Genomic DNA, 26371 nt, shown 5'->3' with positions numbered 1-26371 from the left:
GGGCATGGGGTAACAGCAGCCATTGCAGGGTCTCCTGCAGGGTCGAGGCTCATGGCTTGGTCCCCTCTTGCCACAGCTTTTCTGGGTTGTGGGTTGGCCATTGACACAGCAGCCCGAGACGTATGTTCCCTCCTGGGTGGCTGGTGGCTGACTGCTTTCCCTGTGCTCTTGGTCAACAGTCTCAGATCACCGAGGACTTCCGGGTCCTGAGGAAGACGGCTGAGGACATGAACCTGTTCAAGACCAACCACATGTTCTTCCTCCTCCACCTGGCCCACATCGTCGCCTTGGAGAGCATTGCGTGGTTCACCATCTTTTACTTTGGCAATGGCTGGATTCCTACCCTCATCACAGCCTTTGTCCTTGCTACCTCTCAGGTGAGGTGTGACACCCTCGCCCTCCCCAGCTGACAGAGACCTGGTGCCTATTAGCTGAGGCCGTGACAGTGTGTGTGACCCTCTCTCCCCAGGCCCAAGCTGGATGGCTGCAACACGATTATGGCCACCTGTCTGTCTACAGGAAAACCATGTGGAACCACATTGCCCACAAATTCATCATTGGCCACTTAAAGGTAAACGTCAGCAGCCCTGAGCATCTGTCCCGTTGGATAGCAGTTGAGACGAAGAGACGAGGACTCCTCTGCTCAGTGCTCCGAGGCTACAGGGTGACAAGGCAGGTGTGCCTATGGGTGCCTTATGCCATGGGCCATGGCGATCCTCCATTCTGCTGCCTTCTTGAGCCCTGTCCCTGGATTGGTTCTGACCCTCAAAGCCATAGTGTATTACTTGTTACAAAGACAGGCACACTCCATTTTTGTCTGTTGGCTCAGTGGATTGTATTGTTTGATGTTCCTTAGCTAAGGACACATCTAACAAATCCGTTTTCATTTGGGGACAGTAAAGAGTAAAATAGCAATTTTTTTTTTTGAGACGGAGTCTTGCTCTTGTCCCCCAGGCTGGAGTGCAATGGCACAATCTCAGCTCACTGCATCCTCTGCCTCCTGGGTTCAAGCGATTCTCCTGCCTCAGCTTCTTGAGTAGCTGGGATTACAGGCATGTGCCACCACGTCTGGCTAATTTTTGTATTTTTAGTAAAGATGGGATTTTGCCCTTTGGCCAGGCTGGTCTTGAGCTTCTGACCTCGTGATCTGCCCTCCATGGCCTCCCAAAGTGCTGGGATTACAGGCATGAGTCACCGGGCCTGGCCAGTAGCAGTATCTTTTGATGAGTTGGTATGCTTCCTTTCACCAGGGATGTGAACTCTTAAATACATTGTGCTGGGCATGGTTGTGCACAGCTGTAATCCTAGCCATTAGGGAGGCTGAGGCAGGAGAATTGCTTGAGCCCAGGAGTTTGAGACCAGCCTAGGCAACATAGTGAGACCCCATCTCTAAAAAAAAAAAAAAGAAAAGAAATACATTATGTTCCTCTCTTCCCCTCAGGAGCCAAGAAGTACAAAGCAGCATTTGAAACAGCAACTGTCTTTAGTCTGCGTTTTTGGTGTACCCATTCTCTCCTTCCTCATATGGCGTTCAAGCTTTGATCTTTATTTCAGCCTTCTGTTATATGTGAATGCTTTATCTTAAGCCACTTTAAATACTCTTTAGGAATACGTGGGGTACAAAAAGTAAATGTCATCCTATTAGGCCTTAGGTAGCGGACATCAAACCACGGAACAAACAGCTGGGCCAAAGGACTGTTGTGGTAGAAGGGAAGGCATTAAGGAAGTTCTGCCCTCACCTCCCCCTGGAGGAGGAAGCAGAATGGAGGTTCGGCAGGTTTGTAGAAAGATAAGCTGGGATTGCCAACAGCCTTGTTTTGATCTGATAGGTCTTATCTCCTCAGTTCTGGAATGAGTCTTTGCCAACTTCCTCTCTGAAATAGATGTCCCCATCTCAGCCCGACGCAACAGTACTTGCTTCCTGGGAAAAGCTGGGTCCTAAAGACTCCATCCCTCCACACCCTGGCAAGGGAGGAGTTGCATGTCGGGTGTAGCTTATCCCCTCTCCCACCCAGACCACAGCGGGACCCTTGACTTGCCAGCTGCAGGTCCCATCAGTGGCCAACCACCCCTGAGCTGGTCACCAGTTTCGCAGCGAGCGGCTTGCCTGGCGCTGAGCCTGCAGCAGCCTGAGAACCTGGTCTCTGTCCAGAATCTCAGGGGCAAAGGGAGAGGGCGCACATAGTGGAGTGCTTTGTTTCATTTTATACTCTCCTCTGCTGGATCAAACCCTCCTCAGTATGGCAGAGTAACATTTAACTCCTGACCCATGTGAGCCCCCACGCACTTAACAAAGATGGGCTGTGTCCTGCTTCTGGATTCTGGTCAGGGGCCAGGCAGGGGGGACCTTTCCTGTCCAATGGCCCTCAGTCCTTGAAGGGCCGCAGAGCACGGCTCTTGCGTCAGGCGGGAGATGAGGCCAGGACAGAGGAGAACTGGTCTCCATGGAGAACGTGGATGACAGCAAACAGGGTCCTTGGGCTTGGGCATGTGGGATCCACTCATGGCCCACCAGCCCCTCCTGGCTGTGTCCTTGGTGCTGTGTCACAGAGCCAGGCCAAGGACATGGGGATGCCGCTCACTCGGGTGCCCCAGAGCAAGGAGGCCACAGCTTGCCTGAAAGTGGCTCCAGCACTCGGCAGGTGCACAGCCATGCAGACAAATCTCTGAGGTCTGTGTCTCTTCCCATCACTGGGGAAAAGGGGACTGGCTACAGGGACGTCCTCCAGGGCCTTGCCAACTCAGGTGTCTTAGCACAAGTTGGAGGGATCTGTAAGTAGGTTACCAGGGGCTATGAGAGGCTGGGACCCCTTCCTTACTGTTGGCTGCACTGCTAATAGGATTTCTTTTTCTTTTTCTTTTTCTTTTTTTGAGATGGAGTCTTGCTCTGTCCCCAGGCTGGAGTGCAATGGCATGATCTTGGCTCACTTCAACCTCTGCCTCCCAGGTTCAAGTGATTCTCCTGCCTCAGCTTCCCGAGTAGCTGGGATTACAGGCGCACACCACCACGCCCAGCCAATTTTTGTGTTTTTAGTAGAGACAGGGTTTCACCATATTGGTCAGGCAGGTCTTGAACTCCTGACCTCATGATCTGCCCACCTCAGCCTCCCACAGTGCTGGGATTATAGACATTAGCCCAGCCGCTCGTGGAATTTCATGTTTTCCATACCCTGACCTTCTGTTTGCCTTCAGCCCATGTCATGCCCAGTGAACATTTTTTCCAGAGTGTGATCTTTTACAAAGACAATTTTGAGGGTAAAACTCTTTCGTAGTTCAGTATTGTGCTTAGGATAAAATCGGCCAGGTGCCAATGGCTCACGCCTATAACCTCAGCGCTTTGGGAGGTCAAGGCAGGAGGATCGCTTGAGGTCAGGAGTTTGAGACCAGCCTGGGCCATATAGCAAGACCCTGTCTCTACTAAAAATAAAAATATTAGCCGAGAGTGGTGGTGCATGCTTGTGGTCCCAGCTACTGGGGAGGCTGAGGCAGGAGGATGACTCGAGCCTGGGATTTCAAGGCTGCAGTGAGCTGTGATGGCGCCACTGCACTCCAGCATGGGCAGAGTGAGACGCTGTCTCTAAATAAATAAATGCAAGCTGGAAGGCCCAGTGCCATCTGGGTGCTCCATCTGGAGATGGACATCACCAGCCTTTCTGCAGCGTCATCTCAGGCCGCCAGGGCCTAGACTGGGGTGAAGGAAGTGAGGCACTTGCCTACGGTGTAAAATCTACAGGGACACCAGACAAATTCAGTCCTCAAGATAAATAATGTTTTAATGCAATATGGTTTTGTTTTTTGAGATGGAGTTTCACTCTTGTTGCCCAAGCCTGGGCAATAAGAGCGACGTGATGACATGATCTCAGCTCACTGCAACCTCTGCCTCCTGGGTTCAAACGATCCTCCCGCCTCAGCCTCTTGAGTAGCTGGGATTATAGGTGTGTGCCACCATGTCCAGCTAATTTTTTTGTATTTTGAGTAGAGACAGGGTTTCACCATGTTGGTCAGGCTGGTCTTGAACCCCTGACCTCAGGTGATCCACCTGCCTCAGCCTCCCAAAGTGCTGGGATTACAAGCATGAGCCACCATGCCTGGCCTGCAATGTGCTTTTTAAAAAATCAAAATTGATGCAAAAAAAATCCACAATGAGCAAAATATCAAAATTTTAACTAACAATCAGGACAACTGAGGCAAATGGAAAAACATGCACCCCTCTATACGTGTTTGTGTGTCATTTTTTTAACGACTAATTTTTTTCCCAGAGCATTAAAGTAGTTGAAAAAATATTTAACAATTTAGAAGCTGATGTATTAGAAGTCATAACATTCTGAGTGTAAATGCCAAAACAGTACTTATACTTTTACTAAAATTGAACGTAATTAAAAATTAGTTAAGGCAGGATGAGTTTGCTCGGCTGGGCGTGATGGCTCACGCCTGTAATCCCAGCACTTTGGGAGGCTGAGGCAGGTGCATCACTTAAGGTCAGGAGTTCGAGACCAGCCTGGGCAACATGGTGAAACCCTGTCTTTACTAAAAATACAAAAATTAGCTGGGCGAGGTGGTGTGCCTGTAATCCCAGCTGCTCGGGAGGCTGAGACAGGAGAATCACTTGAACCCGGGAGGTGGAGACTGCAGTGAGCCGAGATCGTGCCACCACACTTCAGCCTGGGTGACTGAATGAGAATCCATCTCAAAAAGTTAAAAATAAAAATAAAAATTATTTAAGCTCTTCACTTGATTGACAGAAATCATCAAACTCAGCAATTCTTTTCGCTGAAAACAAGATGAGGCAAAAAAGCAGACTTTGAAAATATTATCCATGAATTTGCTTCCATTAAAGCCAAGCGTACACTATTTTTTTTTTTTTTGCCTCAGGCTCTGATATGGCTCCGCCCAGTATTGCTGGTTACAGTTATACCAAAGAGCTTTCCTCTGGCTTCTGGAACATTCCACACTCCCCCTTCCCCTCCCAGGGCCTCCCGTAGGCTCTTCCCTCTGCTAGGAAAGCAGCCCTCACTCTGCCTGGCCACCTTCTCTAGTGGGGTGGACGCTTAGCTTTCCTGGCCCCAGCTCAGTTTGAGTTTGGTGTGATGATGCCAGACCCTCCCTCGCAGCTCCATAAGAACAAGGGTTTGGTCTCTTCGTCACTCTAACCTTAGCAAGGTTATTTAGTGACACTTGTAGCAAGTATTTATCACTCTTGGTTATTTAGAGACATCTCACTCTGTCACCCATGCTGCAGTGCAGTGGCGCCATTACAGCTCACCGTGCTGGGGCAGAGCACAGCAGCCAGTTTAGGGTAAGCGACATCTGACCACATTCTGGGAAAATGGGACTGGCCACTGGTCCGGGGCAGGACGGGCTTCCAGGTGCTCAGAAGGACAAGCAGGGCCTCACCTTGCAAAGAATGGAAGAGAATCACAGCAGAGCAGTAGCATGAACAAAAACTGCTTTCATTTCATCTCATCCTGAGTCCAGGGAGAGCCGGGACTGCCCCCTGCCACTGGCTCCTTGTTCTCAGCCCATCTTGCTTTCCTCCATTTATTCACACAACAAACATCTCTGGGTTGGTATCCTCCAAACGTCACACTTACTTGTTTCATGCCTCAGCCTCCCAAAGTGCTGGGATTACAGGCGTGAGCCACCAGGTCCAGCCAGCAGAGTGGCCTTTTTTGCAGACCCTTAATCAAAGCATTGATCCAGCAACAGTGCACTAGGGTAGTCGTGATGCTGAAGGATCAGGAAAGTATGTTTTCTTTCCTCTGTCGCTGGGCAATTTTGTTGAGGGCCATGCCTCTCAAGAGCTTGAGCTGAGGGGACAGAAATCTGTGGCCTCAAAAGAAACACCCATGTTATGCGTCATGTTTCATGGAATCCTGTTTAAGTGTTAGAAGCAGGAAAGCTCTTCTGGTTCATGTTAGCTGTTATTTGTTAAGCTCTCCCTCCCGCCTTCGGGGTGTGACATGAATCTCAGGACCCACCCTCAGCATAGTAGCACAACTGCGGTCTCCAAGAGCAGGGGCCACTTGTAATCTCCTTTATTTTTGTTTGTTAAAAATGCTCTGGCCGAGTACAGTGGCTCACACCTGTAATCCCAGCACTTTGGGAGGCCAAGGCGGGCTGATCACTAAGTCAGGAGATCGAGACCATCCTGGCTAACATGGTGAAACCTCGTCTCTTCTAAAAATATAAAAAATTAGCTGGGCATGGTGGCACGCGCCTGTAGTCTCACCTACTCGGGAGTCTGAGGCAGGAGAATCGCTTGAACCCAGGAGGCAGAGGTTGCAGTGAGTGGAGATCGTGCCACTGCACTCCAGCCTGGGTGACAGAGCAAGACTCTGTCTCAGAAAAAAAAAGCTTTATTGAAATTTTATTGAGATACAGTTCTCCCCTCTACCTTTTTTTTTTGACAGAGTTTTGCTCTGTCGCTCAGGCTGGAGTGCAGTGGTGTGATCTTGGCTCACTGCGACCTCCACCTCCTGGGTTCAAGTGATTCTCCTGCCTCAGACTCTGGAGTAGCTGAGATTACAGGCACCTGCCACTACGCCCGGCTGACTTTTGTATTTTTAGCAGAAATGGGGTTTTACCATGTTGCCCAGGCTGGTCTCAAACTCCTGATCTTCAGTGATCCACCCGCCCTGCCTCCCAAAGTGCTGTAATCACAGGGGTGAGCCACTGTGCCCGGCCAGTTTTCCCATTTCAAGTAGACAAATCAGTGATTTTTAGTATATTCACAGAGGTATGCCACCATCATCACTGTCAGTTTTCGAGCATCGTCATTAGGCTCAAAAGAAACCCCACATCTCTTAGCTATCACACCCCAGCCCCCTCACGCCCTCCCCCACCGCGGTCCTAGCCCTATACAACCGCTAATCTTTCTGTCTCTATAGATTTCCTTACTCTGGATGTTTCATGTCACTGGAATCATGCGATATGTGGCCTTTTGTGGCTGCTTCTTTCTCTTTGCACGTTTGCAGGCTCATCCGTGTTGTAGCAAGTGTCAGTGATTCGCTGTGTTTATGGCACAGCCAAACAACAGACTGTTGTGTGCATAATCCGCGTTTCATCCATCCCTCATCTGCCGATGGACACTTGTGCTGCTTTTGCTTTTTTGGCTCCTTTGAAGCATACTCATATGAACACTCCTCTGTGAATTTGTGTGTGGACATGTTTTCATTTCTCTTGGATATACACTCTGGAGGGAGATTTCTGGGTCACATAGTAGAGACCACTTCTTGCTGTCTCTGAAACCCAGGCTTTACCTTGCCCAGCCCTGGCTTCACACCTGGGGGCAGAGAGGCAGAGACCAGCGCCCACACCTGCTGGAGCACTCACCACGTGGTCCCACAGCAGCACACCCTGCCCGCCATCACTGTCTTATGATTGGGGAAACTGAAGCCTAGAGAGATAAAGCGACTTGACTCCATCTGGGGCTGGCCCATGCTCTGAGCTGAGTCATGGCTGGGCTGGATTCTGACTTTATGGGGGTCCGAGGTGCTGTCCCCAAGGGCCGAAGGTGCAGGGAACTGGTCCCAAGCAGGGCCTGTCACAGGCGAGCTCAGTTCCCTGGTGGCCCGCATGGCTCATCCCAAGCCCTCTCTCCCCACAGGGTGCCTCCGCCAACTGGTGGAATCATCGCCACTTCCAGCACCACGCCAAGCCTAACATCTTCCAGAAGGATCCCGATGTGAACATGCTGCACACATTCGTCCTGGGCAGATGGCAGCCCATCGAGGTACGACAAAGGGGATGGTGTTGACCTAGGAAGTGTTTGGCCTGAGCAGGGAGCCGGGAAAGTAGCCTGGAGGGCTGACAGTCAGCCAGGCGGGTCCACGTCTCCTGCCGCGCTGATACCTTTCCAAGGCACCCTGAATAGTTCCGGCTGGAATGTATCTTTCCTAGGCACCTTGAACTGTTCCAGCTGGAATGTATGTGGAATGGTCTCACCTGGAAATACTGGAGGCAGCTCCTTATCAGAATGGTAGATGCTTCCCTCCCACCCATAGGCCAGGAAAGGCATTTTCCAGCTTGTTTCTTCCCAGGTAGAGGGAAACCTTGTTCCAGTTCAGCAGGAAGGCAGGATTTCAGGGCTCAAGCTTGGACACCACCTGACTGGCTCATGTTAAGGAAGCCTTACTCAGGGAACCATGATCCTGTGCATTGGAAGGAGCCTCAGCATGGCTTGGTGCAACTGCTTCACCAGTAGATGAGAAATAGAAGGTCAGCAAGAGGATGGGACACTTTCAGGGTCACGTAATTTTTTTTTTTCTCTGAGACAGAGTCTTGCTCTGTTGCCCAGGCTGGAGTGCAATGGCGTGATCTCGGCTCACTGCAACCTCTGCCTCCTGGGTTCAAGCAATTCTCCTGCCTCAGCCTCCTCAGTAGCTGGAATTATGGCGTGTGCCACCACCTTGGGCTAATTTTTGTGCTTTTAGTAGAGACAGGGATTCACCATGTTGGCCAGGCTGGTCTCGAACCCCTGACCTCATGTTCTTCCTGCCTTGGCCTCCCAAAGTGCTGGGATTATAGGCGTCAGCCACCGTGCCCAGCTGAGAAGGTCATGTAATTTAGTGGCCAGTCTAGGGTGAGGCCACAGACCTTTTACTGCTAAGCCATTGCCTTCCATTTACTATGCTGTCTTATTTTCGTATTAGTTCTTTGTATTGCTGCAAATATAGAACACACTTGGTATAAACTTTTAAACGGTATAGAAATATCCAGAATTTAAAAGTGAGTCTCAACCTGGGCAACACAGTGAGACCTGTCTCTCCAAAAAGTATATATTTTTAAATTAGCCAGGCATGATGGCGAGTGCTTAGCCCCAGTTACTGGGGAGGCTGAGGTGGGAGGATCCCTTGAGCTGAGCCCAGCAGGCTGAGGCTACAGTGAGCTGTGATCACACCACTGTATTTCAGCCTGGTTGACAGAGCAAGTCCTGTCTAAAAAAAAAAAAAGTGAGTCTCTCATACATCCCCTTTGCTCCAAATTTTATGCCCTTGAGGGTAACCACTTAGTTAACAAGATGCTATATCATCTTCTAGATATTTTTATGTGTGTATAAACACACATATATGTGTTTCTTTACAAACAAAAATTTTAGGCCAGCTGTGGTGGCTCACACCTGTAATCCCAGTACTATGGGAGGCTGAGGTGGGAGGATTGCTTGACCCCAGGAGTTCAAGACCAGCCTGGGCCACATAATGAGACCCCGTCTCTGCAAAAAATACAAAAGATTAGCCAGGTGTAGTGGTGTGCGACTATGGTTCCAGGTACAGGGGAGGCTGAGGTGGCATCACATGAGCCTGGGAGGTCAAGGCTGCAGTGAGCTATGATTGCACCACTGCACTCCAGACAAAAGAGCGAGACTGTGTCAAAAAATAAAAACAAAAAACCAAAAAAATTTCCACCTTGTATCCTGCAACTTGCCACCTCTGTGAATGTGGATGCCCTTCTCCCAGTCTATATAGTCAGGTCTCATCTTCCTGTAGCCATATGGTATTCTGTTATATTTCTGAACCAAAACAGAACCTACATTATTTTATAAGGCAGAAAAATTGCCTGTTAGTAATTCATAATTTCTTTTGCACAAAAGCCCCACCAATGTGTTTAAAAAATGTTCTTATTTAATACATTTTTAGTAGAGACAGGGTTTCACCATATTGGCCAGGCTGATCTCGAACTCCTGACCCTGTGATCTGCCTGCCTTTAGAGTAAGCCTCTATGTCAGGGTGAAATTTCCAAGAAAAAAAATATGCATGCGCTGCTTTTTGGAAATACATTAATGATGAAAATGAAAGTTTAGAAGATGCTTGTTGCTTTTATGCAGATCTTAAGAGCCACAAAACCATGGATAGAGTAGGGTTCAATCAGCATTTGCTAAGTGAGGCCAATTTTCCCTCACTAAAGCGTGGTGTCATGAGTGAAGTGGTATTCCTGACAGCGTTGGCGCCTAAGGCTTGGAACAAGGCAAGGAGACAGCCTGGTTCCCTTGTTTGTACTCCTCGTTCTGATTTCATTTCCACCTGTGAGAATATCTGAGCAGAAACATGGATTTTCTGTGACATGGTCAATTCGCAGGAAATTAGCCATGGTTCTGTACTTTGGAAGCCTCTCTGGGCTGCCAGGGATTCTATTTTCTGCCAAAGTGCATGCCATTGTTATTCTTCTAGGAAACGGTTTGGCAGCTGTGATCGGAGGTGTCTAGATAATGGAACTGATGAACTTGGGGCCTTCTGATAAGCGGGGACAAAGGCTTCCCTTTCTCGGGGAGGCTTTGTGGTGTGAAGCCGTCAGCTGTCATGACAGCTGTTCTCTGTGTCTCTAACAAAGACAGTCCAGTCCCACCGGCTGCACTGGCAAGAAAGGCATCTTTCCTGTGCGTGGTGCCAGCAAGTCTCTCCTTTCCCACACCTTCTCACCCCCGACACTTCTGCAATGCTGGCTTTGGGGCAGGAGGCAGGAGTGGGAGGCTGTGGGGAACTGGTTGTCCAGTTACCAATGGCATTTGGAAGTCCGCGGTGAGTACTACAGTTTTCCGTGGAAATCCCCCTCTCTCTCACTCATGGGGAAAGAGTCAGTGCTTCCCGGGTTCCTGGCTGACCTGTGCTCTGGCTCTCATGGGACCCGGCTGCCCTGGAAGGAGCTCTTGTCTCTTGACTGAAGTGACAGTGGGTCTGATGGAACTTATCACATGCCAGTCCCACGTGCCACAGCAGAGCCAGGTGGGGGTGGCCAGGCCTCAGGGTCTCAAGCCACTATAACAGTCTCCAGAGCAAGGACACCAGCCAGGGCTCCTATCTCTAGGCACAGATAAGCAAAGCTGCCCAGTCAGGTGGCTCCCAGAACGCAGAACTGTGAACAGCGTGGGCTAGGCAGTAAAGCCCTTTTCCTTGTTTTCTGCCTTTTGGGTTTTTTTTTTTTTTGTTTTTTTGATGGAGTCTCACACTGCCGCCCGGGCTGGAGTGCACTGGTGTGATCTCCGCTCATTGAAACCTCTGCCTCCTGGGTTCAAGCTATTCTCCTGCCTTAGCCTCCCAAGTAGCTGGGATTACGGGCACACACCGCCACACCCAGCTAATCCTTGTATTTTTAGTAGAGACGGGTTTCACCATGTTGGCCAGGCTGGTGTCCAGCTCCTGACCTCAAGCGACCCGCCCGCCTCAGCCTCCCGAAGTGCTGGGGTTACAGTCATGAGCCACTGCGCCTGGCAAGGTCTGTATTTCTATATATGTCTTATGGATGTTTCTTTTAAAACACAATCCTTTTACATTTTATATTTTTGTCATCATGATTGCAGGTTTTGCAGTACTCAGGAAAGCAGTTGATATTCGGGTAGTTATGTTAATTTTCTTTTTGTTTTTTGTTTGCATGGCCTTGCCGTGAATGGGGTCGTTCTCTTTTGTCCTGCTAGTGTCCACTTATGTCTCTTCATGATTCTAGTTGTGTTTCAGTTGATTCTTTTGAGCTTCTTGGGTAGATGATCATATTCTAGAAAATAATGAAAACATAGTCTCTCCTTTCCTTTTTTTCTTTCCTTCCTTCCTTTCTTCCTTCCTTTTTTCTTTCTTCTTTCCCTCCCTCCCTCCCTCCTTCTTTCCCTCCTTCCCTCCTTCCTTCCTTCTTTTCTTCCTTCCTTCCTTCTTTCCTCCTCCCTCCTCCCTCGCTCCCTCCTGCCACCTCTGTGGCTCTGCTTGTCCGAAGCTAAGCCCTGGGCTTCCTGCTTCAGGCGAACTTCATGAACAGGTCAAAGCCACCCGTCCTGCCTTGGGACACCCATGCCACCTTTGCAGGGACCTTAGATGGGGACCTTGCCATTCTGCTCCTGCTGGGGAGGCCGTGTCATCTGCTTCTCTCTGTCTGTGAGTTTGCAGGTTCCCAGAGGCAGAGACTGGGCTTTGGGACAGCTCCCCTCCCCCCACCCTCTACGGACAAGGAAGTCCCTTGTCATTCCTCAGACATTTTGTTCCAAAGCTGAAAGGTCCCCTCCACATGGCCTGGTGTCCCCTGGGCCCTCATCCAAGCCTGGCCTTGTGGTGCATGGAGAGGCCGAGGACAGGAGAGTCAGCCCTGCCACCGGGGCTGGCTGCCCTCCCTCCCTTGCCCCTGGCCACCCTCCCCCGCTTGCCCCTAGCCTGCATCTCTGGCTACCAGCCGCAGCCTAGGAACCCGCTGTCCCTGGTGACAGGGAGGTCCGTGTGTGCCACCATCTCCTTCTTGGGGTCTGGCCACACGCCACCCACACCTTGCCCGCAGCCCAGCCAGGTGAAAGTTGTGTGTGTCTTCCTTGCCTCCTGGGCTTTCTCTGTGTGTGTGACAGACATTCCTCAGGAAGAGGAGAGCTTTGGGGTCCTCCACTCCCCACATCTGGGGCTCTGAGCCCCCAGTTGGGAAGAAGCGTGACTCCTGTTGAGTGAGACTGTGGGCTGGGCACCACCGTGAGCATTACTTAGTCCTTGCTTAACTCGTGAGGCGGGAGCTATCATCGACCCCTTTCATGGATGGAACAACTAAGGTCAAGAGACATGAAGTGACTTGTTCAGGGTAACAGCCAAGAAGAGGTCACACCACTGTCCAAACCCAAACTGTTTAACTGCAAATCACAGCTTCAGAGTCCTGGGGGCCCTTGGGGAATGCGTTAGTTGGGGAGCCCAGCTTTCTGATAAATGAAACAGCCAGGCACTCACCCCCTAGCTTGGTACGTTCTAAAATACTTCTCCCTCCCTTCCCTGCTCCCAAGAGCTAAATGACAAAGCGCTGGCAAAGAACCAAGCGTGGGAAAGATCAGAGCCAAGAGTTAGCCACAGGGCAGGTCTTCGTATCCCAAGCCCACAGTTGTACCTTCTGCTTTGGGAGGGGAGTACTGGTCATCCGCCAGCAGACCCGCTGCAGCTGAGGCCATCAAGTAGGGTGCAGATGTGTGGTGGTATGTCACCACGCACACATACATACACACGCATGACTGTGATGAGTGTTTTGCTCAGCGTCACTCAGGCCTGCTGCTGTCTGGCAAGCAGGGCCCCCTGGGTCCCGAGGGTTATTCTGGGGCATCGAAGGGGCGGCCCCTGTACCCTCTGTTGTCCCCCCAAAGACCACCATCTCCCATGAGAACAGGGTGCCTGGTGTGCACATGTAGCTCCAGACAGACTCCCCAGGTGCCTCCCAGGCTCCCACAGCAGCGTGGCCAGCCCACGGTCCCTCCATGGGGTGCCCTGGCCCCTGCTGACCTGCCTGGGCTGCCTTCTGTGCTCACTTCTGAGTACAGCCGGCCCGGCCCGAAAGGACGGGTGCCCTGTGGGACAGATGTGGTGGCGAGGCGCTCTTGGCCGGAGCGGAGGCACTGCACACCAAGGCTGGGCTGTAAGCCTGCTCCCTGGCCTCTGGGAGAAGCTTCCAGTGGAACCCAGGGGCCTGTTCTGTGGGCCACTGCAGGCCCCCGAGACTGGCGCCTTAGGGGCACTGTCCCCAGTGCTGGCTCCTCCAGTGCCGCCGTCCACTGGAGACCCATGAAAGGCTCCTCCAAGGCACCCCTGGCTCGGACCTCTCCACAGCCAGCCTCAGCCCTGGCCCTAATGATAGTTTTCCTGCAAGTGGCCGTGCTTTCTGGGAATGAGTGAGCTCCTGGCCAAGGCTCAGGAGGCCACACAGAACAAAGGGACTCACTGCTTCTGGGGTTCTTCGGCCGGGTGTGCTGTGACCATGGCCATTGGTGCCAAGATGCAAGCCTGGGGGCAGGATGGACCTGGGTCCCACCCACGGCCTCTTCCCTCAGGAATCCATGCTCTCCCTGTGATTTGGACAATCACTTCCCTCTGTGTTCGCACCTGGATGATGTGGCACTGGCCTGGGCACCATCCTCTGTAACTCACTTTGACCTCCTGACTGCAGAAAGCAGAACTGGAGACTATTGGAGGAGGCAACTCTGGCCTTTGGATCCAGGAGTATGGGGAGGGTGATGGGCAGTGTCCTGGGATCAGCGCTTGGCACTTATGCCCACGCTCTCATTGGCTCCTCTTACCAAGTACTGATTCGGATGCCAGACAAGGCTCAGCAAGGCTAAGCGACTCACACAGTCTCAGCCCGGGTGAGAGGCTGAGTCAGATCAAGCGCATCTGCTGGGTCCAAGCTCACCCTCCCCACACTGCAAGCAAGAGGAGCAGGTGCCACTCAGTGAGTGGCTTCTTATGGTTTCAGTCCCAAAAGACCAGGGTGGGCTGGTTCCTAGGGGCTGGACAGTGGAACTAAGGGCTCCAGAGATCCTCTGGGGCCATGGTTCCTATGCCTGGCTCACACGGAGTGGTCTGAGCGGCTTTGGACAATGACGATGCCCAGGACCCAGGCTAGCCCTCCTCCATCACAGCCTCTGGGCATCAGGCTGCCCAAGGTGCAGGCTCTGATGGGGAAGGAACCAGTGCCCTCGTGGGGACCTCAGGTAGCCAGATGTGACCTGAGGAGTCTGTGCCGTGGCCCACTCTGCTCTGTCCTCAAGGTTAGGCTCCAGCTGGGGGGAGTGATTCACTTTTGGAAATTACATGGAGGCTCCAGGGAGATAGATGCTCCCAACCTCATGACCAGCAGCAATTCTGGGGCCATTACCTAGCTTCTCCTTGCCACTGTGGGCTCTGGGAGCTCTCCATGGCGACCTAGGATCTCCCCTGGGTGCTCATGCCCCACCGAGAGTGGCTCTGTTGCGCATTCATTCAACAAACATTTATTTAGTGCCTGTCACATGGGCTCAGAGTCAGCTCTTTGGGTTCTGATTCCAGCGAGGGCTACTTCCCGTGGCCTTGGGCTGCGGCTTAACGCTGAGCCTCAGCCTCAGAAGCGCCGGCCTTGTGGAGGATTGATGCCACTGGGCCAGCACTTAGCTGGGGCTGAGGAAGAGTTGGCCGCTGCTGGCTGCAGCATGGGGAGCCCAGAGGGCTAGAGGGGCCCCAGGCTTGGTGGGCCCACGGTGCAGATTGACAGAGATGGTGGCTGAGCAGAGAGAAGGGATGGTGGCTTCAGGGTGGGTCAGGGAGCATGGGAGGCTGGGAGCCGAGGCTGCTGGGTGCTCATGATCTCTCCTCTCTCCTCAGTACGGCAAGAAGAAGCTGAAATACCTGCCCTACAATCACCAGCATGAATACTTCTTCCTGAGTGAGTGCTCGGTGCCCAGAAACCACTCCCGAGCCCTCCCCTCCCCCCAGAGTGGCGTCTCTCTCCCTCCTACCTGCCACCCTTTGCAGATCCACAAAGGGACACTAAACTTGTTAGAAATGGGGGCCATAGCAGCCTTCCCCTGCAGACCCCCTGAACCCATGTTACAAGCCAGGCGGGGACACAGAAGCTCAGAGAGTCCCAGGGGTGGTGCACGGGAGCCTCAGGGGCTCCAAGCCTTCTCTGCAGTCCCTGGGGCCCCGGCCGCTTCTGCCCATGTCTGCAAGGCTGGCCCCTACATTGGGTGCTGGGCCCAAGTTCCCCCAACCTTCTGGCACAGGCAGGGCGGGATGGATGCCTCTAAGCTCCTGTCTCTCTCCTGCAGTTGGGCCGCCGCTGCTCATCCCCGTGTATTTCCAGTACCAGATCTTCACGACCATGATCTCCCGCAAGGACTGGGTGGTGAGTTGGGGGCACAGCTGGCTTGGCGTAGGCAGGGGGGTGACTGGCACAGGTGGACCAGGGGTCCTATGCTGCCTCCCTGTGTGTCTCCGTGTAGCCTGCGGGGCCCGAGGCATCTCCTCCCTGGGGTAGCGGCCTTGTCGCTCTCCGGAAAGGACTCCCTCTGGGGCCACCAGGAGCCAGTCCTAAAGATCTCTACTTTCGGCCAGGTGTAGTGGCTCATGCCTGTAATCGCAGCACTTTGGGAGGTCAAGGTGGGTGGATCACGAGGTCAGGAGTTCAAGACCAGCCTGGCCAACGTAGTGAAACCCAGTCTCTACTAAAAATACAAAAAATTAGTCGGGCATGGTAGCGCATGCCTGTTGTCCCAGCTACTCAGGAGGCTGAGGCAGGAGAATTGCTTGAATCCGGGAGGTGGAGGTTGCTGTGAGCCGAGATCTTACCGCTGCACTCCAGCTTGGGTAACAGAGTGAGACTTCATCTCAAAAACAAGCAAACAAACAAAACAAAAAACTGTCTGTATTTATTTATTTATTGAGACGGAGTCTTGCTGTGTCACCCAGGCTGGAGTGCAGTGGTGTGATCTTGGTCACTGCAAACTCCACCTCCTGGATTCAAGTGATTCTGTGCCTCAGCCTCCCAAGGACCTGGGATTGTAGGCGTCGGCCACCACGCCCAGCTAAATTTTGTATTTGTAGTAGAGATGGGGTTTTTCCATGTTGGCCAGGCTGGTCTCGAACTCCTGACCTCAAGTGATCTGCCCACCTCAGCCTCCCAAGTGCTGGAATTACAGGCATGAGCCACCATGCCCAGCCTATTTTTTAATTTTCTTTTCTCTTTATCCAAAGCAGATACTTGAAATTTTTCCTTTTTTAAAATAGGGACATCAGTCATATTGCTTTGGGGGCCATTGTAATGACATCATCTTTACTAGTTATATCTGCAATGACCCTATTTCCAAATAAGGTCATATTCTGAGGTAGTGGGGCTGAGGACTCCAACATGTGAATTTTGGGGGGACACAGTTCAACTCAAAACAATAGGCTTATAGAGTCTCCTGATTTTCTTTCTCCTGAGAGAGAAAGGCCCCGGCAGCAGGGCTGACCAGCGTGGTGCAGGAGGCAGGCGCTTGGCTTTCTGTAGATGTACAGCCCCAATTCTGTGTAAGACCATCATATGCCCACGACGGAGCTATCCCCACAGTCAGAGTGGGGTTCACAGTGACAGGGATGTGGTGCCTCCCCTTGGGAGAGAACAGATGAGGATATAGTTGCTCAGTATGTATCGCTGGTGGGTTTTTTTGTTTGTCTTTGAGATGGAGTCTTGCTCTGTTTCCCAGGCTAGAGTACAGTGGCACGATCTCAGCTCACTGCAACCTCCACCTCCTAGGTCAAGTGATTCTCCTACCTCAGCCTCCTGAGTAGCTGGGACTGCAGATGCCTGCCACCGCACCTGGCTAATTTTTATATTTTTAGTAGAGGCAGGCTTTCACCATTTTGGCCAGACTGGTCTTGAACTCCTGACCTCAGGTGATATGCCTGCCTTGGCCTCTCAAAGTGCTGGGATTACAGGTGTGAGACACTGCGTCTGGCCAGTTTCACACGTGAAGATATTGTGCCTTGCCAAAGGTGACACCCACTAGAGGGGTGGCCTTGATGCCAGGTCCTGTACTCTCCCCCACAGCCCAGCCCGTTCTATCTCCTTCACATACCAATACCTCATATTTGTAGATCATTTTAAAGGCTTCAAAGCACCTGGTCTTACATTGTCTCATTGAAATTACTGGCAAAGGGGTTGAGCCTATGATCCTGCCAGGAGGGCCCAGGCTGGGGCTGGAGCGGATGGGGGTGGTGGGGGAAGAGGAAGGACTCTGGAAGCCTCTGCCAGCCTTGTCCTGGTAGAGCCTGTACATTTGTACATGCTCGATTCCAGGACGTGCTATTGCCTCAAAAGCCAGCATTTTGTCAGTTTTTGCCATGTTCCAGGAACAGGGAGCCTGCCACCTGATGTCATTTAACCCTGTTTCACTGACGAGGTCTGTGAACACTAAAGTGTCGGAGAGACCCACCCAAAGTTTCTGGATCAGCTCTGAGGCCAGAATCTGAACTGAACGCAGATCTCCCCACCTGCCGCAGCTGCCCTTTCCATCGGGCTCCCCTGGCTCCCTCGGAAGAGTCACCGGAGCCTGCTGTGCTGGGCAGGTGGCGCTGCGGGGGGTTGTTTCTCATCAGTTTTTATGGCAGGTGTATGTAAATACATATAACTTTTTTGTTGGTTTTTTACCTGTGCTTGTTCCCTAAGGAACAAAGCATTAAACAGGAAAAGAAATCACACTATGTTCCTAAAAGGGCATGGCAGAGCGGACGGGTGATGAACCCCCGGGGCTTTGAGGGCCCGGAGCGCACCTATGACGTGCAGCACTGGCTCTCAGCAGAGCTGTTCTGCCCTTTGGCAGTATCTAGAGACACTTTTTTTTTTTTTTTTTTTCTGAGACGGAATCTCACTCTGTTGCCAGGCTGGAGTGCAGTGGCCCAGTCTCCACTCACTGCAACCTCTGCCTCCTGGGTTCAAGCAATTCTCCTGCCTCAGCCTCCTAAGTAGCTGGGACTATAGGCACCCACCACCATGCCCAGCTAATTTTTGCATTTTTAGTAGCGACGGGGTTTCACCATGTTAGCCAGGCTGGTCTCAATCTCTTGAACTTGTGATCCGCCCCGCCTTGGTCTCCTAAAGTGCTGGGATTATAGGCGTGAAGACACTTTTGATTGTCACAACAGATGCCAGGAGGAGGGTGCCCCTGGCATCTGGTGAGCATCTAGCCAGGATGGTACCAAGCACCCTGCCGTGCCCTGGAGAACCTCCCAGGACAACAAGCAGCCTGTCCCAGGTGCCAATAGCGTGGAGTTGGGGGACCCTGGCTTAGAGGAAAGAGGTGATAAACCCTTAGAACTGAAGAAGGCTTCCTGGCATGGAGGGGGTGGGGGGATGGGGGCGTTTACACTCTCTGGCAAATTCCCTGGATCCTGAGATGCTTCCACGACTCACCTTCTGGGAACCTTGCTGTATCCGACACCACTGGCCACGCCCTCTTGTAGTTCTTTCTGTTGGCTTCCAGGTCCCCACCTCTGCTGGCTTCCCCCAACCCCCTCACTCCACCCTTCTAGCTGCTCCTGCTCCCTTGAGCTCCCTGCCCCTGAAACTGGCAGTCTCTGAGTAGTATTTCTCTCTGCATTCAAAAAAAGTCCAGGCCCGGCATAGTGGCCCACACCTGTGATCTCAGTGAGTACTTTTCGAGGCCGAGGTGGGCGGGATTACTTGAAGCTTGGAGTCTGGGACCAGCCTGAACAACATGGCAAAACCCTGTCTCTGCAAAAAGCTGGGCATGGTGATATGTGCCTGTAGTCCAGCTACTTGGGAGGCTGAGGAAGGAGGATGGCTTGAGCCAGGAGTTTGAGGCTGCAGTGACCTGTTATCACACTACTGCACCCAAGCCTGGACAACAGAGCGAGACCCTGTCTCTTAAAAATAAAAGCCAGGCGAGGTGGCTCACGCCTGTAATCCCAGCACTTTGGGAGGCCGAGGCAGGTGAATCACGAGGTCAGGAGATTGAAACCAGCCTGGCCAACGTGATGAAACCCCATCTCTATTAAAAATACAAAAAATTAGCCAGGCGTGGTGGCAGGCCCCTGTAATCCCAGCTACTCGGGAGGCTGAGGCACTAGAATCACTTGAGCCCCGGAGGTGGAGGTTGCAGTGAACTGAGACCGCAATGCAGCACTCCAGCCTGGGCAACAGAGCAAGACTCTATCTCAAGAAAAAAAAAAAAAAAAAAAAAGTAAAAATTGGGCTGGGGGTGGTGATTCACACCTGTAATCCTAACACTTTGGGAGGCCAAGACTGGAGGATCACTTGAGCACAGGTGTTCCAGACAAGCCTGGGCAACTACGTGAGACCTCATCTCTCCTTTTTTTTTAATATAAAGAAAATATAAACCTTTTTTTTTTTTTTTTTTTTTTAAAGAGATGGGATTTCTCTATGTTTGTCAAGCTGGTCTCGAACTCCTGACCTCAGGTGATCCACCTGCCTTGTCCTCCCAAAGTGCTGAGATTACAGGCGTGAGCCACCACACCCAGCGTGAGACCCCCATCTCTATTAAAAAAAAAAATTAGCCAGGTGTGGTGGTCCCAGCTACACAGGAGGCTGAAGTGAAAGGATCCCTTGAGCCCGGGAGAGAGTCATGATTGCACCACTGCACTCCAGCCTGGGCAATAAAGCAAGACCCCGTCTCAAAAAAAAAAAAATCCATAAGCACATCCTCATTCTGTTTCCATACATGTGTAGATACACTGCACACTACTGCAGCACACACAGAATAGAAGAAGGTCACGGAAAGTGGGAGCAGCACTGGCTACGTCTGCCTCCCGATGGCCCCTTAAAGGCTGTGTCATTGGAATGTGAGGTCCTGCCCTCGGCCACTGCTGGCCCCGAGGCCATCTCCAGCCCCTCCTGAGTGCTCCCTCCTCCTTTCCTATTCAGCTGCTGGCACCTGATCCCTGATTACCCAGGACCAGCCTAGACCCACAGCCAAGCAGGCACAAATGCAGCCAGCTTTGCCTCTGACAGTTCTGGAATCTGTCACCTCCTTGTCAGCGCCGTGGGTCCTGGTGTAGGCCTCTGTCGTTTCGTGTCCGAGCCACTGGAATAAGCTCCTAGTCTCCCCCTCTCCAGTGGGTGAGGATTTATTTTAAGACCCAAATGTGACCTTGTTCTTCAGTCATTTGAAGTGAGACAGGGTAGTCCCTTGGCCTCACCTTCCACCTTGGACACCTGCGCTGAGCCTGTGGCACGTGTCACTGTACCTAAACTCACGGCAGGATGAGTGCCCTGGCAGAGGGAACAGGCCATGCAGAAGCCCCAAGGGAGGGAGGGACTGTCCAGGACAACAAGGCAGCTGCTGGATCAGAGGGCTGAGTAAAGACAGGTTCTCCACCCCATGAGGCTCTGTGGGTGACTGGGTGGGATGGGGGCTTTAGTAGGGGAGAGACGAGATCTGCTTAGAGCAAAGGCCACTCTGGTTGCCACAGCCATGAGGACTAGCAGGAGACCGTGGGAGGCTGCTGCTGTGGTCCAGTTGAGACAGGACTTGGATGGCAGTGGACAGGGACAGAGCCATGGCGTCACCCTTCCAGTATGTGAGAGAGGACGTCCAAGCTGCGCCCTTAATACCACTCCATCCAGGGGCAGGGAGGAGAGCAGAGTGGAAGGACACAGGATGACAACATGGTGTGGGGAGGGCAGCCTGTCTGCTGCGAGAGCCCTGAGCCAGGGACGATGGTGCCTCTGACCTTTCCCGCAAGCCCTCTACCCTGCTGGAAGGAGAGGCCAGGAGGAGACCCAAGTGCTGAGGAGCAGAGACAGGACTGGGGGATGGTTGGGGACCTGACCCAGGGTTGGGGGTGTGCCTTCAGAATCGCCCCTGCCCCACTCAAGGGCTGCTGACCCCCACCGCAACCCCTCAGCAGGAGAGCATAGTCCACTTCCTGATGCTAAAACACTCAGCATTCCTCTAGAAACAAAGGCAGCCACGCAAACCCCAAGCAAACAGGTGGTGTGTCTTTGCTCAACGCATTTCGATGGACTGGGGTCCAGCTTCTAGAGGCCTGAGTGTGAGGTGTGTGCACATGTGGGGCGGGTACACAGGGCAGGGGCAGGGGAGAGGGCAGGCTGCTTCTAACCTTGTCCTTTCCTGCAGGACCTGGTCTGGGCCGTCAGCTACTACACCCGGTTCTTCATCACCTACATCCCTTTCTATGGCATCCTGGGAGCCCTCCTTTTCCTCAGCTTCGTCAGGTGCCTGGGCTTGGCTGGTTCTTCCCCGGGCCCTCCACTGGCACCGATGGGGGCTTTGGCATGTGAAGAGGCTCCGACCGCTCTGCTTTCCCCAGGGACCTCCCGTCCTGGCCCTTCGGCAGGGGGGGCTGTCCTGGCCCGGTTGGGAGGGTGGATCTGTTCCCGCCATGGTTGGCGTTCCCCTCCCCACCCCCGCCCGACCCCGGTGGCCCCTGCGCTGAGCTGTGCTCTCTTGCAGGTTCCTGGAGAGCCACTGGTTTGTGTGGGTCACACAGATGAACCACATTGTCATGGAGATTGACCAAGAGCCCTACCGTGACTGGTTCAGTAGCCAGGTAAGGGAGGCAGGGCTGGTCACCAGAGCTGCGCAAAACCTGGTCCCCATGTCCATGTCCTGGCCCCAGATGCTCCACACCAGCTGCCCCAGGGCTGTGCTGTGCCTGTGTCCTTCTGCTGGGTGCTTCAGGGCTAAGCATGAAGGGGTAGCAGGAGTCCTGGAGGGACAGGTGGGGCATCTGGGTGGGCTGAGGCCACCAGGCAGGACGGTATGACGTGGAGGGGTGGCCTGGAGACCCTGGGTAAGGCTGGGCCCCCAGGGAATGAGGCCAGGCCCTGGAGCTTTCCATGGGTGTCCCCTGACACTCATCCCCTCCCCTGACAGCTGTCAGCCACCTGCAACGTGGAGCAGTCCTTCTTCAACGACTGGTTCAGCGGACACCTTAACTTCCAGATTGAGCACCAGTGAGCGAGGGGCTTGGGGGAGACGGGGAGGTCCATGGCGGGAGGGAAGTGGCCACTACTCCCATCTGGGCAGAGTGCAGTATGTGGGGGCCACCTCTTTGTCCCCCTGACAAGGTCCCTGCACCATCTAGAGCAAGCCTCCCTCACTGGCCCCGCTGAGGTCAGGAGAGGGGATTCCCTGCACCATCTCCCCGAGGGACATCCTGTGCCCCTCGTCCTGTGCCACTTGGTCATAGTGATAACTACCTCCCTCCACATGGGACTGGGCTTCGTAGTTCCAGAGCCTGCATGCGCACCTCTTGACCCTGTGAGGCTAGCAAGGCAGGGCTACGAAGCTTGTCTAGACCATCGGCCAAGGGACTGCCCCTGCTGCCCCTTGGTGTCACCCTGTTTCCTGGGCTGGAGTGCAGTGGTGCCTTTTTAGTCGCCACAGCCTCGAACACCTGGGCTAAACCATCCTGCCACCTCAGCCTCCTGAGTAGCTGGGACTACAGGTGGACGCCACCATGCCCAGCTAATTTTTTCATAATTTTCCACTTTATTTATTTATTTATTTATTTTTGAAACAGAGCCTCTCTCTGTTCCCCAGGTTGGAGTGCAGTGGCACAATCTTGGCTCACTGCAACCTCTGCTTCCCGGGTACAAGCAATTCTCTCACCTCAGCCTCCCACATAACTGGGATTACAGGCATGCACCACCACGCTTGGCTAATTTTTCTATTTTTAGTAGAGATGGGATTTCGCCATGTTGGCCGGGCTGGTCTCAAACTCCTGGCCTTGGCCGGGTGTGGTGGCTCACACCTGTAATCCAAGCACTTTGGATGCCAAGGCGGGCGGATCACCTGAGGTTGGGAGTTCAAGACCAGCCTGACCAACATGGTGACACCCCGTCTTAAAAAATATATATATATGTATATATATATACATATATACACATATGTATATGTGTGTGTGTGTGTGTGTATGTATATATATATATATATATATATATATATATATATATATATATATATATAACAAATCAAACTCCTGGCCTCAAGTAATCCACCCACTTTGGCCTCCCAAAGTGCTGGGATTATAGGCATGAGCCACCGCCCCCCGCCTCACTGTCTCTTTTCCTAGCATTCCCTGGCTATTTCATTTCTTTTTTGAAAAACATGACACTAGGGCCACCCAATATCTTCCCCACTCCGTAGAGCACAAACACCATTCTGCTCATAGAAGGCTGCACATGCCCTCCACACACGGGGCACCCCAGTGGGCACACAGGGGGAGCCACACGTCAAGCCTGATCCTGGCTGTGGACAGGGTCTCCGAGGGCCCCAGCCAGCGTCTTCCCCGGGCGGTGGGAGGAGGCCGGAGCAGCACCCACTTCTGGGGTCCTCACTCTCTGCCCGTGCTCCTCAGCCTCTTCCCCACCATGCCCCGGCACAACCTCCACAAGGTGGCCCCACTGGTAAAGTCTCTGTGTGCCAAGCATGGCATCGACTACCAGGAGAAGCCACTGCTGAGGGCCCTGCTGGACATCATCAGGTGAGGAGGTGGGAGTCCACGGGCGCTGGGCCCTGGGATCGCCCGCGGTGCACAAGAGGGGCTGGGTCTTCCTGGCACAGTCCTCCACCAGGGCGCCTGCCTGACTCCTGAGCCTGGGTCAGGCTTTACGGGCTTTTCTCCCTGGGCTGCAGGAAGACCGTCTCTTTCTGCATGGGGTTCCCAGTGGGCTTTGGGCTGGCAGCCCTCCAGGCCCAGTGGTGGTGTGGTTAGGTCTGAGGGGAGGTACCTGCCCCCCTAATCATGGCCCCCTCAGCCCTTGCGCTCCCTGGGGCTGGCCCCCATCCTGGTCCCTGACCCTAGTCCTTCTCCCTCTTTGCAGGTCCCTAAAGAAGTCCGGGGAGCTGTGGCTGGATGCCTACCTCCACAAATGAAGCCACAGCCCTCAGGACACTGCAGGGAAGGGGCGCAGGTGGAGTGATGGCCAAAGGAAGGGTGGGCTTTTGTTCTGAGGGGGGTCCAAGAGGCTGACTACATGCCGCTCACAGACAACAATTGGGTCTTTCTCCCTTTCTCTCCTTTTTCCCTTCATGTCTCCCCACAGCACCCCACCCCCCTGGGGCCTGCCAGCCATCAACCAGGGTCCTCCCAGTGCCTCCCGGTCCCTTCTTCCAAGGAGCAGAGAGAGAGGTGGCCACAGGGGGTGGCTCTGTCCCACCTCCACTCTGCTCCTAAAGGTGGGAGGAGAGCAGCGGCCCATGAGTCTGGTCTGTGAGCCCCCCTGCAGCCTGGTCACTAGGCCTCCCCCTCCCCACTTTGGTTCTTCAGATGCTCTTGGGGCTCGTGGGGGCAGGTCCTAGTCGGCCAGGGGCCCTGACCCTCTGGGCCCCGCTTCCCTCTCCCTGACGGCCACCATTGGTCCGCCCTTTCATAGAGAGGCCTGCTTTGTGCTTGGCCTCCCTCCGGCAGCCAGGATCAGTACCCAGGGCCTCTCTTAAGATGTCCAGGGCCCTGGGTCTGCGGGCACAGCCAGCCCAGACCTCGGGCCCTGGAAGAGTCCTCCACCCCATCACTAGAGCGGTCTGAGCCTGGGCTTTCACAGGCCAGTTCCACCGTCTCCCCAGCTTGAGCTTGTGACCTTGGGACCAAAGCAGGAGTCCCTTGTCCCTTGTGGCTCAGCAGAGGCAGTGACCAGGTTCACGGAGGGGCCAGCTGGCCTGGAGACTCAGCCCTGTCCCCCAGCTTGTCCTGGAGGATTCTGGAGCAATCTGACCCTTCTCCAAATGCTCCGGTACCAGCTGGGCGGTGCTAGCCAATTCCTGGCCATTTGGCTCCAGGGGATGTTGGCCCTGCAGGCTGCGGGAGGGCACTGGAGCTGGGGGGAGTCTCGTCCCAGCCCCTCCCCTTCTCGGGGCTGCTGTGTGGACAGCACTCCCTCAGGACCCTTCTATGTGTACCTGCCTTTACTGTGTTTAACCTTTTGCTCCAGGATGCATTCTGATAGGAGGGGTGGCAGGGCCGGGCCTTGTGACAATCTGCCTTTCACCACATGGCCTGGCCTTGGTGACCCTGACAGGGAGGGCCTGGAAGGCAGAGTGGGAGGGAGTTTCAGGTGGAGGCTGCCCTGAGGGGCTGGGGAGGGGGGTACCTCAAGAGGACCAGGCTGGAGCAGAGAAGAGGAGGAGGTGGGGGCTGGAGGAGCTGGTAGCTGAGGGAACGGGCAAGTGAGAGGGGAGGGGGGAAGTCCTGGGGGAAGTACTGAGCTGCTGTTAGCGTCTAACCCACTAATCAGTTCTTAGATTCAGGGGAGGGGAGGGCACCAACAACTCAGAATGGGGGCCTTTGGGAGGGCACTGTGCCCCCAGCTCTAACCAGCCAGGAAGGACTAACATCTAAGCCTCTGGGTTGCCATGTCATGGCATGCCCTCAGCTACTATATGCCCTGCCCCCCGCAGAGACAGGATGAGCCCGTAGGGAACCGATCATAATGTTTATCATGTTGCTTCCCCACCCCTAAGTTTTTTGAAATAAAACAAGTAATTTTATTCTCACTTCCTGTGTTTCCCGCATGTGAATGCCAGGCCATGGCATTGGGTGGTAGAGGGGGCTCTCCTAGCTGGGCCTGGGCACCAGGAGGGGTCCCCACGCTTGTGTCTCTCCGTATCCCCTCCCTCTCCTGCCACCATCCTGCCCGCTTCTCCCCGCTGCCTCTGATGTGCATTCTGGGACCCGGAACTCAGTGGAAATGACCCAAAAACATTGATCACGAAGTCAGGAGGTGGAGACCAGCCTGACCAACATGGTGAAACCCCGTTTCTACTAAAAATACAGAAAAAAAATTAGCCGGGTGTGGTGGCACATGTGTGTAATCCCAGTTACTCAGGAGGCTGAGGCAGAAGAATCACTTGAACCTGGGAGGCGAAGGTTGCAGCGAGCTGAGGTCACGCCACTGCCCTCCAGCCTGGGTGACTAAGCAAGACTCGGTCTCAAAAACAAAACAAAACAAGCAAAAAAAAAACATTGGCTCACCTTGCTCTCAGCAGCCAACCCCCACCCAATTCTAAAACAGCACTGGGCCGGGCGCGGTGGCTCAAGCCTGTAATCCCAGCACTTTGGGAGGCCGAGGCGGGTGGATCACGAGGTCAAGAGATCGAGACCATGCTGGTCAATATGGTGAAACACCGTCTCTACTAAAA

At 53.5% G+C, this 26371-nt stretch overlaps 1 protein-coding gene across 1 annotated transcript in view; it reads left to right on the top strand.

The window, feature by feature from the left end:
* The window catches only part of FADS2 (fatty acid desaturase 2), a 38360-nt gene extending 12634 nt beyond the window's left edge, over window positions 1–25726 (top strand). The window contains exons 3-12 of the mRNA XM_017503840.2: window positions 180–377; window positions 470–571; window positions 7607–7732; window positions 15072–15132; window positions 15518–15594; window positions 21347–21444; window positions 21683–21779; window positions 22106–22185; window positions 23592–23717; window positions 24058–25726. Of these exons, the coding sequence (XP_017359329.1) occupies window positions 180–377; window positions 470–571; window positions 7607–7732; window positions 15072–15132; window positions 15518–15594; window positions 21347–21444; window positions 21683–21779; window positions 22106–22185; window positions 23592–23717; window positions 24058–24109 (1017 nt within the window). The 3' untranslated portion in view covers window positions 24110–25726. The remainder of the gene's footprint in view (window positions 1–179; window positions 378–469; window positions 572–7606; window positions 7733–15071; window positions 15133–15517; window positions 15595–21346; window positions 21445–21682; window positions 21780–22105; window positions 22186–23591; window positions 23718–24057) is intronic.
* Window positions 25727–26371: the final 645 nt, after the last annotated feature.

Source organism: Cebus imitator, unplaced genomic scaffold (assembly GCF_001604975.1).
Source record: "Cebus imitator isolate Cc_AM_T3 unplaced genomic scaffold, Cebus_imitator-1.0 Scaffold316, whole genome shotgun sequence".
Classification (NCBI taxonomy): Eukaryota; Metazoa; Chordata; class Mammalia; order Primates; family Cebidae; genus Cebus; species Cebus imitator.
Note: the sequence above shows the minus strand (reverse complement) of the source record. Positions and strands in the feature narration are given on the sequence as shown.